The sequence below is a fragment of the Danio aesculapii genome, chromosome 8 (genome assembly GCF_903798145.1).
Source record: "Danio aesculapii chromosome 8, fDanAes4.1, whole genome shotgun sequence".
NCBI classification, from domain to species: domain Eukaryota; kingdom Metazoa; phylum Chordata; class Actinopteri; order Cypriniformes; family Danionidae; genus Danio; species Danio aesculapii.
Genome location: NC_079442.1, coordinates 22067757 through 22081540, shown reverse-complemented (window position 1 = coordinate 22081540; position 13784 = coordinate 22067757). Strand labels below are relative to the sequence as shown.

The 13784-nt window shown below is 34.6% G+C and overlaps 1 protein-coding gene across 1 annotated transcript in view; it reads left to right on the top strand.

Moving 5' to 3' along the window:
- Positions 1-11895, top strand: part of plcxd3 (phosphatidylinositol-specific phospholipase C, X domain containing 3) — a 44708-nt gene extending 32813 nt beyond the window's left edge. The window contains exon 3 of the mRNA XM_056463409.1: positions 10415-11895. Within this exon, the coding sequence (XP_056319384.1) occupies positions 10415-10571 (157 nt within the window). The 3' untranslated portion in view covers positions 10572-11895. The remainder of the gene's footprint in view (positions 1-10414) is intronic.
- Positions 11896-13784: the final 1889 nt, after the last annotated feature.

Sequence of the window (13784 nt, the reverse complement as noted above, 5' to 3'; positions counted from 1 at the left end):
ATTTATTTATAGTTTACTGTAGTAAAGGCTAAAGTATACTATGGTAATTACTAGTTCATGATAGTTACTAATGATACTACATTATGTAGTGTAATTCATTAATGAAGAGTTGTAAATATATATACAATATAATTCTCATTTCTAAATATTTCCCTTTACTATAAATGACTATAGTATTTTAAATGTGTAACAGCTGGTTTTATTGGATTTTTTTGTTTTTACTGTTATATACTATGATTTGTTTCTGTTTGGTACAGCGTATTATTTTCAGTAAATAAATTATGCCTCATATGATTCATTGTCAGTTTTATTGATCACTAAGATATGACTGACTTGGATTTAAGTTGCTTCGATTTAAAAATGAAAATTATAAAAATAGCTTAGATGGATTTTTTAATTGAAATATTTGTTTTAGATGTAGCTAAGCTCCTTTTGCCAAGTAGCTTTTAGCTTAGCTTGCTACATTTCCCACTGGGTAGATTTTAGTGTAGTTAAGCTACATTTTAAGTAGAGTAGCTAATAGCTTTGCTCACTACATTTTTCAAGTAGCTTGCCCAACACTGATTAATGTATTATATACGGAAACCGAACAAATCGAGCTCACTTTATAATCAGTGAAGCTGATTTTGCTTAAATTCAGCCCTCTTTGCTGACTGAGTCATGCAACTTGTCACTGACTGAGCGAAAATAATGATGGTTATAATAAAAGCACAATGAATCATTCATTTGCAATGAATTTTTACATTGTTATAACAAATCAATGTGCAGTCTTGCAAAGCTTAAACATTCAACAAACTGGCTTATAGAGCTCAACAGTCTGTTCTGGAATTAATAATTTCTCCACAGGACAATTTTCTTTTAACAATAACTAATAAATCTGATATTATTTGTTTATGCTTTCGTTGTAAGGCAAGCCAAGGCTGTTTTTATACAGCACATTTCATACACAATGGTAATTAAAAGTCTTTACATAAACAAGAACAATACAAGAGTCATCTAAAATAATCATCCAATAATTATAGAATAACTAATAGAAATAAAAACCACAAAGAATTCAAATGATGAAAAAAAAGATCAAAATGCAATACAGACTTAAATACAATATAAAAAAAAGTGTAGTGCTTCTTGCAGTTTTTTGAAATGTAATAAAATAATTAAGTTACTGCTTTGAAACGACTACTGAAACTAAGGAATGACTCCAGAAGCACACAAAATGACTCCAGAAAAAAAACAAGATTCTTGACTTGATTTTTTGGTTCGACAGCTAGAGTCAAGGTACTTTACACAATCACCTTGACAACTTCGTTTTGTTCCCATTGGCTTCGGTTTGGCCTTTGTTTAACTGAAGAAAGTCCTGGCACATCCAGTAGTTTATTTCATTAGTGCATTGGCAGAGGGTGTCAATGGTTAAATACAATAGAGTGTCATCTGCATAGCTGTAGTAAGAGATTTGAATCTATCTCATTGTTTGGGTCAGTGGGAGCATATAAAGGTTGAAAAAGAGAGGGGCCAGAATTGAACCTTGTGGGACTCCACATGTCATTGGTGCTCACATTGACCTATGATCACATATAACGACATAGATCTGAACCATTTAAGGACAGTCTCAGAAAGGCCAACCCAGTTTTCCAGCCTATCGACAAATATAACTGGATCAACAGTGTCAAATGCAGCACTGACATTAAGTAATACCAGCATTCTTAAATGGCCTGTTTCTGTATTTAGGTGAATATCATTGATTATCTTAATGAGGATGCTCTCTGTATGATGTGGTGGAAAACCTGATTGAAAACTGTCTAAACATCCATTAGAGCTTAAATGTTTTTTTTTTTTCAATAACTTTGCCAATGAAATTGATCCTTATTTGCTTGATATGGTGTTATCCAAGTTGCTATTTTTTAAGAGGGGTTTAATAATTGCTTTTTTCAGGGAGTTTGGAAATGTCCTAGAAAGAAGTGAAGCATTTAACACTTTTAGGAGATCTCCGTCGAAACAGCTTAACACTGTTTTATTTATTTATTTATTTATTTATTTATTTATTTATTTATTTATTTATTTATTTATTTATTTATTTATTTATTTATTTATGCTTTTGAGTTGTATTATGGGACATTGATCTCTGCTCTGTTGACTTTTAATGTTAAAAATTCAACTCTACAGTTTAACAATGTGACTTTTATTGACATATTAGTAGTTTAAAATAATATAATGTATAAGAAATAATGGTAACACTTTATAATAACTACACACTATGAATCATTTATGAAGCATTAGGATTTAGTGAACTCGTTATTTGTTAAGCATTAACTACATTAATAAACATTAGTAAACAGTTTATAACTGCAGCTACAAATGCTGTTCTATTGACTTATAACCACATTTATAATGTGCTTAATAATTGTACTTTCATAATTTGTGACTGGTTTATTTTTCATTACTAAATTAAGTATTGCATTATTTACAGACCAATTATTTAAGAGTAGTTGGAGGTTTTTATTAACATCTATATATCTTATTATTCAGGTATATAGTAATGGTGACTATGTATGTTAAAAATGTGTGTGTATGTATGTATATATATATATATATATATATATATATATATATATATATATATATATATATATATATATATATATATATATATATATATATATATATAAACCACTGTAGGAAAAATGAATTAAATATATAGTTTCGGAACCAGTTCTGCTGAAAAAGTGGATGACTTGAATTGACTTGAATACCTCAGACTGGCCTGGACTGAGTTCTTACACTCAACAAATGCTTCTGAATGTCTGTAATGCTTAACACTGCAAAAGATGTATAGTAAATAGAAGCATCTGATGTTCTCCATGTAGTACTTAGGAATTTGCACCCAAGCATTTGAAAGCAGCACCTTTCATTGAGTGCTATAGCATAGTACTGCTGAAAAGCTTTAAACATCATTAAATTACTGGTACATTCGGCAACTCTACTGTGAAATGTGTGGCATCAAAGAACATGTCGACTCATTAATTCTAACTTTCAGTTATCTTCAAATCAATGGCAGGCAGATTTTTTACAGTCCCAATTTAATCTCATTACAGTTATTAGCCGTTGCTTGGAGTCTCTTGGGTTCAGTGATCAGGATTTGTCAGGCTTGGTTAGAAACACGAAACTCCTGGCAGAAAAGCAGATTTCAAAATGGCCCTGGACATATTCAGGTCATTAATTCTCGAGTGCACCAATATTCAGTTCATTCAGATGACTGAGAGGGGGTCTTTCCACCTCCCGCAAGGAAGACATTGGCTTTTGCGTCTGTCATCTTCTGCTATTCCTTTTCTTCTGTCAGCAGGCATGATATATATTGTGCCATTGGGCATGAAACAAGCACTGCCATAATATCCTGGCATTAGCATCATGAGGGAATTTAATAATTTGATTTCCTCTCAGTGATTCGGGATTCTTGGAGGATTTTTTTTTTTTATTATTTGAGGAAGAAATATTTTTAAATAAATACATTTAAAAAGTTAACCAAAAATCTGCATTTGTCATAGTGTCAATAAATATTTTTGGGACTTGTCAGGGATGCAATTCAAAAACATGCAATTTATTTTAAATAAAAATATGCACATTGCATATATCCTAAAGGTTATGTGCAAGATATCCTTGGTTTTAGCATTAAAAGGTGCAGTAAGCAAGAAATAAATTCTATATCTTGTTTATTTATATATTTAGGCCTAAATTTAATGCATACTATTACCTACCATAAAATAGCACTACGTGTGTGTCAACTTCTTTAAAATCCATTAAATAAGTTATGAAAATATCATTCATAATTACCTAAATTTGTCTACAGTGTTGATCAAACAAAGCTATAGATACTGATTCAGATTATTCATGATATTTCTCTACAGAATGATTAAAGTATAGGCATTTGGCATCCAAATCCAAAGTATACAGTAAAAAATTGGCAAAGTGCATTTTTAAGGCTTTAAAATTACCAATGTCCACATAATAGATACATATGTAATAAATGATGATGAAAAATGAATGCTTGAATGCTTAATGGTTTGTTCTGTAGACAATCGAAAAAAATATTGCTTATTTGGGCTAATAATATTGACCTTAATGTGGTTTTAAAAAATGAAAAACTGTATTTATTCTAGCCGTAATAAAAACAAATAAGACTTTCTCCAGAAGAAAAAAATATTATAATAAATACTGTAAAATATTCCTTGCATGACTAAGACTTTCAAGGTCATTTTAAAAAGAGTAACTGTGCAATGACACCTTACTATACCACCTTAATGCTATCCACATACATGGTTGAATCCCCCTGGGTGTGTAGTGAAGAGCAGCACATTATTTCTGCTTTGTGTGACTGGAACATTAGCTAAAGGGCAGCGCTGACACCAGCGTTAGTCACCCTGCTTACTGGAAGACTCATTCAGAAATCTCATCCCTCTAGTCTCTCTAGCATCAAATCTTGGTTTTCTAAAAAAAACAAGCACTTTGGTTTAAGCTTTAAGAGAACACATTATTTGTGTGTGTGACAGAGAAGGCCTACGCTTATGATGACAGACTCATACAGTTGAAGGCAAAATTATTAGCCCAACTGTCAATTCTTCAAGAGGTGTTTAATGGAGCAAGAAAACATTTTCACAGTATTTCATCAGGCGTCGCCACTGCGGAATAAACCGTCAACTTAGCCAGCATGTTTTACACAGCGGATGCCTTTCCAGCTGTAACCCAGTACTACGAAACATCCATACACTCTCACATGCACACACACACACTATGAGCAATTAGTTTTTTTTCAATTCTTCCGTACTTCATGTGTTTGGACTGTGAGGGAAACCGGAGCATCTGGAGAAAACCCATGCCAACATGGGGAGAATATGCAAACTCCACACAGAAATGCCAACTGGCCCAGCCAGGACTCGAACCAGTGACCTTCTTGCTGTGAGGTGACATTGCTAACCACTGAGCCACCATGTCACCTGCATTTTTTTATTTTAAGATAAATTTTATTTAATATTAATTTCTTTTATTTTTTATCCATTTTTGTCCTTCTGTGACAAATATATTTAGCCCCCCTAAGTATTTTTTTTTTCGATTTAGTACAGAACAAACCACTGTTGTTCACTAACTTGCCTAGCCAATTTAACTAACCTAGTTAAAAATGTTTAAATTGGAAAATAATATGTTCTGTCATCACGCGAAGGTTAAAGAAATTAGTTACTAGAAATAAGTTATTAAACTACTTTGTTTTAAATGTCTTTGAAAAAAATCTGGTTTCTCTTAAACAGCATTTTAAAAAGAATACAAATTTTACAGGGCGGCAAATAGTTTTAAATTTAACCATATATGCAATAAATAGAGAAATTTTAGTGATTGATTCAATGTACTTAGTCTGGTTTAAACAAACTTTGGCTGAATGCGCATTGCTTTAACATCACATGATGCAGATCACACTCGAAACCCCATGCCACATCTATTTCAACTCGAGGCAACACACACCAGATGATCCAACACAATCTCAGAACAATTCGTAACTTTTTGATTTAGTGGCTAATTTGTATGAATTCGTATGATCTCATTCATACAATTTAGTACAATTTGCTTATCCCCCAATGACGATTGGGTTTAGGGGTGGGGTTGAGTGCCATGCCTCCTTTTTAAAATCGTATGACTGAACTCAAACAAATTACCCTAATTGACAAAATGTAAAATAGTTAGGTTTTCTCATGATATCAGGCTGGATGACCACATTCTATACGAAAATATTATAATGTTTTGAAATACAAACCAGATTTCACTCTGTGGCACATCTGGAATGAAAACCAAGTCCTGGCTTAAAAAATATTCAGGAAATCTGCAGCATTTTTAAGAGCTTGCAAGCTTCACAAAACTGCGACATTTGCTTTATTTTGCTTTAAATTCAGCGATCGCAGAATCTCTAAATCCTGGAGGGTCTGCATTGTAAATCTCCAGCTGCAGCTGACATACCAGAAATGTCAAACTGCGTAAGTGTTGCTGTGAGTGGAAACATGTAGAAAAAATATTAAAGGGAAAGTTCCAACACAGGCTTATTGTGAACACATACCCCCGTATACATTTCTGGAGAGCGCGAATTATGTAGCCAGTGCTACGTATGCTGCATTTCATCTTTAAAATGAAAGTTATGAGGCAGTCTGGCTTCTTTTCGTGCTACCAGCTGACATGCTAGTTTGCCCAGTGGCTCTCCATGTATGTTGACATACTTGAGACGTAGAGAGGAGTTGACCCAGATAACGGGGTTTGAGTCTGGCGAAGAACGATTATAGAAAGCAGGTAAAACAAAAACGAAAGGCAAAAATTAAATAAACAAGTAAATAGCAGGTTGACAACATGATAAGGTCTGAAAAGTGGTAAAAATCAGGCGGCCGCAAGGGCTTTTCTTTTTCTGGATTGCTTTTTCAAGGTCAATCTGTGCTTTTGAAAATACTATTGGTTGGGTTTACGGCAGGTGGGGGCATGGGGCGGTAGGTCAGTCAGTCAACAGCGGCCTCTTGTTAGATTTACATGAGAACAACAGGTGCGAATGGCACTCACGAGAGAAATTTGAGATCTGAAAAGTGTACACAGCGTCCTCTGGTGGATTCACGAAAACAAAAACGGCAACAAATGTATGTCCTGGGACGTATTCCACGATCTCCAGAAAATTATATAGGGGTATGTATCAATAATGAGGTTGCAATGTTCACTTCACCCAAAACCTGAAAACTTATCTGACTGCAGACTTGCATAACTCAGACATGCAATCTTAGACACAATGTACTCTAAGGACCTAGTGACATCACGGTGAATGGTAAGGTTAGGGGCAGGGTTAGGTGTGCACACTAAAAGGATTGCATTCAGCTCAGTTTGCATCTGCACCAGGTCCACAGCCAGACCAGAAAGTTCTGTGATCATTTACTCAATCTTCACTTGTTCTAAATCTCTTTGACTTTCTTCTGTTGAACACAAAAGAAGATATTCTGAAGAAAACCTGTAAGCACTGATTTCCATTGTATTTGATTTTTTTTCTGCCATAGAAGACATTCTTCAAAATATATTTCAAGAGTTCACACTTAGCTGATAATCAATAAAATGTATTTGGCATGCTGTCCTGGGAGAGAGCCCTGAGCTTGTAATATCCTCGAGCCCGGGGCTCCCTCCCGTTAGAAGGGCGAGAGGGGAGTTCGAGCTCAGGTAGGTCTCGAGGACTCCCCTGCTTGTCACCGCGTGAGAAGTGTAAACTAGGGTTGTTTTCGGTGATAATTTGGTTTAGTCGATTGGCTATGGTTTATGTTTTTGGATGGTGGGAGTACACCGGGGGGACCCGGGGGAAACCCACACGAACACGGCGAGAACATGTAAACTCTGCACAGAAACACCAACCAGCCCGATAGGAGGTTGGACCAGCTGTGTTCTTGCTGTGAGGCAACAGTGCTAGCCACTGGGCCACCGTGTCGCCCTATTGCAAAAAGGGGGAGGAAGTAGGGGTGGAAGGGGGCGAAGCTTCAAGACGAAGATAACTGGAGTGAAAAACTCTGGTTATTTATGATGCTTCCATAATCATCTAATGGGTCAGATTACAGAGCTAATGAGGAACCAGCCGTATTGATCATAAGCACGTGATCCTCTCGAAATTAGTTTATAAATAAGCCACACTTAGTGTTTACCAGAAGAAAGAACTCAAATTAGAATCACTTGAGGCAGAGTAAAAAGTGAGTAAATTAAAATTTTTGGTGAACTGTCCCTTTAAGGGGCAAAGATGTATAATAATATCCCCTTCCATCACTAGTGGAGAGAAATCTGAAGAGCACATTTTTTTTCATGCTTGCAGAAAATGGCTTACCAAGCACTTAAACAAGGAAAGAACTCAGATTTTCTTGATATTTTATTTTGATCAAAGTTAATATGATAGTTCTGTACAATGTATCTTTATTTTTGCATCAACTGTCCTGATGACAGATTAATTATAGATGAAGGTAGAAGTGGGCCTCATTGGGTAAAATGATACTGCCTCTGCAGTCTGACAAGTGTGGCGTCGTTGGAGCCTTCCAGCTCATGCATCATCTGTGAGCGAGTGAGTCCTGAGTCATTATCTTCACAGCAATGAGTCTGTGTCTGCTTATGAACCCACTTCAGGTGCATCACCACCTGCACACCACTGATAGACAGACAAAACAATGCATATGAGCGGAGCTGGACAAAATGTAATGGGGAAAAACTTATCGGAAACATTCATTCATTCATTTTCAGCTTAGTCCCTTTATTAATCTGGGGTTGCCACAGCAGAATGAATCGCCAACTTATCCAGCACATGTTTTACACAGCGAGGCCCTTCCAGCCGCAACTCATCCATACATACTCACTCACACTCATACACTACGGACAATTTAGCCTACCTAGTTCACCTGTCTTTGGACTGTGGGGGAAACCAGAGCACCCGGAGGAAACCCACGCAAATGCAGGGAGAACACGCAAAATCCACACAGAAATGCCAACTGACCCAGAGACCTTCTTGCTGTGAGGCGACAGCACTACCTACTGCGCCACTGCATCGCCTATATCAGAACCATTTAGCTACATATTTATTGTTTCAAATGTTTAGGTCTGTTCCAAGTTTGTCTATGTCACTTTTTGTTATAATTAATATATATATATATAATATAATTAATAATATTATATATAATATAATTGTCATAATTATGATCCATTATGTCTAATTTTTAGCTTTAAACTGTTATTGTGTCTTACAGTTTTGCATGTTTATTATATTAATTAAATTGTAAAGCTATAAAAACTATTTTTTAGTTATAATTTTAAACATATTTCCTAATTATAACTTATTAGGTGCTATTTTATCTTGTAATTATGACTTAATATCTCATTGTGAGTTTTGTATATCTTAATTATAGCTTTCTTATGTCATACTTGATTTTTTTGTCAGGCAACTTTAAATGTCAGATTTCTAACTAATGTAGAATGTAATGTTCTAATGTAGAATAATTATTAGCCATTAGTAATTATTACATAACTATGACTTAATGTCTCATATATGTAACTGTTTATTACTTTTTGTCATAATGGTCATTTATAATTTCTTGATTTTGACTTTTTGGCTTATAATTCAAGCTTCATTTCAAACTGATTCAGTGTCCTTGTTTTGTCCTTTTTATTTCTGAAATATATCTTAGTAGTATATCTTCAATTATGAGTTTTATTTTACAATTTCAACTTTATTTAAACATTTAAATTAAAACATTATCTCATAACTATGGGATAGAGATCTTGACGTTCTTGAGTATATACTGTAGCAGATGGAAATATCTCAGATGTGGACATTTTGTGGAGTGATGAGGAGGATGAAGATGAAGTTTGTTATAAACAAGGTCCAATCTATACAACAAAAACCTCAAAATTAAAGTAAATATGTTACAATGTTATGGTTTGTGATTTTTATAATAAATTTCAAGATTTTACCAGCAATCACCGATGTTTTTTGTATTTTATGCTGGTATAATGTTCAAAGGGTACAACTGTTGTACAGATGGACAAAACACACATACACACACACACACATACACACATATATATATATATATATATATATATATATATATATATATATATATATATATATATATATATATATATATATATATATATATATATATATATATATATATATATACACACACATATATAACCCTAACCCATATATATAAATGAAGAGTTCAGATGCAAAAGCCGAGTGAGTGTCAGTGAATGCTTTAGGCACGTACTACATCATCAACAAATAGATTTACTTCAAGTCATCTAAATCCCAGCATCAGCGCATTCATAAATAACTATCGCTATATTTTTATATAGATACCGCTATATCCCGAGAACCAATCCGAAATGCGAATCGAATCATATGTTTTCAATGTAGAGGCACGCTGATACATTGGCTTTTATGAGGAGACATATTCCGCTTTCGATTTCGATTTTAAAAGAAGGAGTTTGATGAACTGGATGAGCCTGTCCGACTGTCAGTGAATGCAAATGAAAGTGTCCCTTACCTCAAAACTCTGTGCATTATAAGAAAAAGAAAACACAATGTGCAGTCAGAAGTGTAACATGCATTCATATCGTGTTTTTGCACAGCGACGCTACTTTGAATGAGTCCGATTACTTAAAGGGTGTTGAATTTTTATTATTATAATCTGGCCTCATTTATTAGAGCCTCGGGAACAACTTGGAACATAATTCGGGTCTGAAGGGGTTAATATGTAGCTGCCTATATAGATAGCACACTATGTTTTGAAACTGAGCTATTTTGCCCACTGACATTGGTTCAGTTTTGGAACAAATCCCTTTAGACTGAAACGGACTGTGTATTTGTGTGTGCTCTCAGGGCTCTTCCTAGCATGATGCAGTGGATCCGCTCACAGCGGCCTGGGGAAAGTGGAGTAAACATCATCACTGCCGATTTCGTGGAGCTGGGGGAATTTATCAGCGCTGTTATCACCCTCAACTACTACTTGGATGATGAGGAAGAGAACGCCACCTGAACCTCCACAAATCCCACATCACTCGTGGTATCGATTACTTGCTCCCTCTCTCTTTGCCACATTTTTTTAAATGTCTTATTGATTTAATTACATTTTTCGGATCATAGAAACTCTGTTCAACTCTGATATTTTTAGGGCTAATGAAAAGCATAAGAATGAGAGTAGAGGCCAGGCACGGTCAGATGGAATCATTTCAGGTTTTGTCTGAGAACGAATGGGGGCAGATGATAATATAATTTCAAAAGATTAAAAAAAAGGTGACTGGCCTTTTCCTATGTTTCTCTGCTTCCCATCTGTTGGACTACTAGTTGCTGATTCACATGCTCAAAACCTTCTGATCTAACAGTACTCATTTCAAGGGAATAAATATTGTTTGTACAGTGAATGTGATGCTGAATCTATAGTAGATTTACTTCTAGTGGTCGTAGTAACTTGTATGATTGTCGAGATGTAAATACTTGTAAACCTGTTGAATTGTAACTTTGCTCACCTCACTATTTGTCATGCCCGAAAAAAAGAACATATACCACAAGGTTTCCTATGGGTGCCTTGGTCTGGTCTAAAAATGTTGACGAAGTGAACTATTAGATGTTTGTATTCACAACCAAAAACTGCAAATGTATGTAACAGCATTTTTGCCTTTCAATACTACTAATTGAGGCTTTGTATCAACATTTTTGTAGTCGTCCTTTACTTTATCCTAGAGATTATTTTATACATATCTGTGAACGACATAAATATTCATTTAATTTGCACTGCTGTGACTGTGGACTGTTAAAAGTGGCCATTCAAGTTCGCCAATGCATAAAATCCCTTAATAATGCATCATTTGCATTCAACTGTAAACATGCATACATAAACAAACACACAGGGGATTCACTTAATGGGTGTGAACAGACTTATTATAACACCATTTTCTAATTAGCCTGACTAATTGGATAAATGGCCTTGCTGATGTTTTAATCACACAGACGCCAGGTAATTGAATTTGTTCAAAATCTGACATTATGAAACAATATGTCACATTGCTGCTTTCTTCTTTTGTCTGTCCTGTTCAGATTAGTCATAAATTGGCTGGAATTTTAAGGTTACGTGGCGCTAGAAGTTCAACTGGGAAAGTGTTCGAATCACGTTCAATAATTTGACAATCCCATGGCCGACCTGGAGCATGGACTTGTGTGAATGCATTAATCATGCCTTTGTACAGTACGAAATTGCATGTAGTCGTCAAAGTCGATAAATTGTACGTAAACTTTCTATGGGTATATGTCCTAATCGATAATTTCTGACAAATCTGGTGTACAATAAATGTAAATACTGCATATACACTGTACCACATGTGTTTGTTTGACATTGCACTTTAAGTCTAGAGTGTGACGTGTTATGTATTCATTGCGTATTACATGTTCAATATGACGTTTTAACAAATTATGTATTCACGAATGTATTAAATGTAGTTTAATGCATACATGCATAAACAAATAGGAGTCAGTTAGTCCAATAAGATAACTTGACTTCGTTATGTTAAAGCAAGATTAGTTCATGTTATAAAATCTCATGATATGGCAAGTAAAGTTTTGGCCAGTTGGTGGTGAATTCATATAAACTGGTTATCGTTTTAACACTCCTAAGCAGGGGTATAGGTTTAGGGGTAAATTTTTATGCTTGGTTTGTTTACAATAAAAATGTACAATTGCAACTCAAATTGAACAAAATAAACTAAATTTGCAACTGACTTGCTGAAATAATCATATAAAATGTTCTAATGGTGTAAACACTATATGGCGTTTCCAATATACAGTTGAAGTCAGAATTATTAGCCCCCCTTTAATTTTTTCTTTTTTTTAAATATTTCCCAAATGATGTTTAACAGATTCAGAAAATTTTCACAGTATGTCTGATAATATTTTTTTCTTCTGGAGAAAGTATTATTTGTTTTATTTCGGCTAGGATAAAAGCAGTTTTTAATTTTTTTAAAAAACTATTTTAAGGACAAAATTATTAGCCCCTTTAGGCTAATTTTTTCTTCAATAGTCTACAGAACAAACCATCGTTATACAATAACTTTCCTAATTACCCTAACCTGCCTAGTTAACCTTATTAATCCAGTTGAGCCTTTAAATGTCACTTTAAGCTGTACAGAAGTGTCTTAAAAAATATCTAGTAAAATATTATTTACTGTCATCATGGCAAAGATAAAATAAATCAGTTTTTAGAAATGAGTTAATAAAACTATTATGTTTAGAAATGTGTTTAAAAAAAATCTTCTCTCCGTTAAACAGAAATTGTGGAAAAAGATAAACAGGGGGGCTAATAATTCTGACTTTAACTGTATATATGGTATATGGTTTCTCCAATTGAGGGAAATATTACTTGAAATCTGTTGAAGTCCATATTAGAAGCCAATTCGAATAAATAATGATAAAAAAACAACATTTACGGATTTCAGATACTTTGATAGGATAAAATTACTTCAGGTTAAAATTATATCTGTGGTGAAATATAAATGGATTTAAAAATTCTTGAAAATTGTAATTTCCTCCTTGCTTATTTACACAATTCACTATTTATTAGCTAATTGGTGGCAACTTTATATGAGCGCATGTGATCATAAGTACATTTTTGTAATTTGACTTCCATACTTTGGCTACATTTACAATAGGCTCATTTTGAAAACGCTAAATATATTTTTGGAGAGTGCCAAATACATCCCAGGAGATACTTTTTTGCAGTTTTTGTTTTCGCGAATTCACCAGAGACCGCTATGTACGCTTTTTGAGATCTCAAATTTCTATCGAGAGTGCCATGTGCACCAGCTGTTCCCGAGTAAATCCACCAGTGGTCGACTGACTGACTGACTGATTGATTGACTGACTGATCGACTGACCCACCCTCCTCCTCCCCTTAACCCAACCAATAGTGTTTTCAAAAGCACCAATTGACCCGCCAACTCACTTCCCTAAACCCAACCGACAGTTTTAAAAAGCAATGCAGTAAAAGAAAAGTCCTCGCTTGATTTTTACTACGTTTTCAGATTTTACCACACCCTCACCCTGTTATTTACTCATTTATTTATTTTTTTTTGGCTTCTGTTTTTGTCTTACTCGCTTTTTGGAACTGTTCTTCGGCAGACTCGAACTTTGCGCCTCAAGTCCGCCGACGTACATTGCGAGCCACTGAGCAAACTGGTAACAGCTGGAAAGCCACGTCATA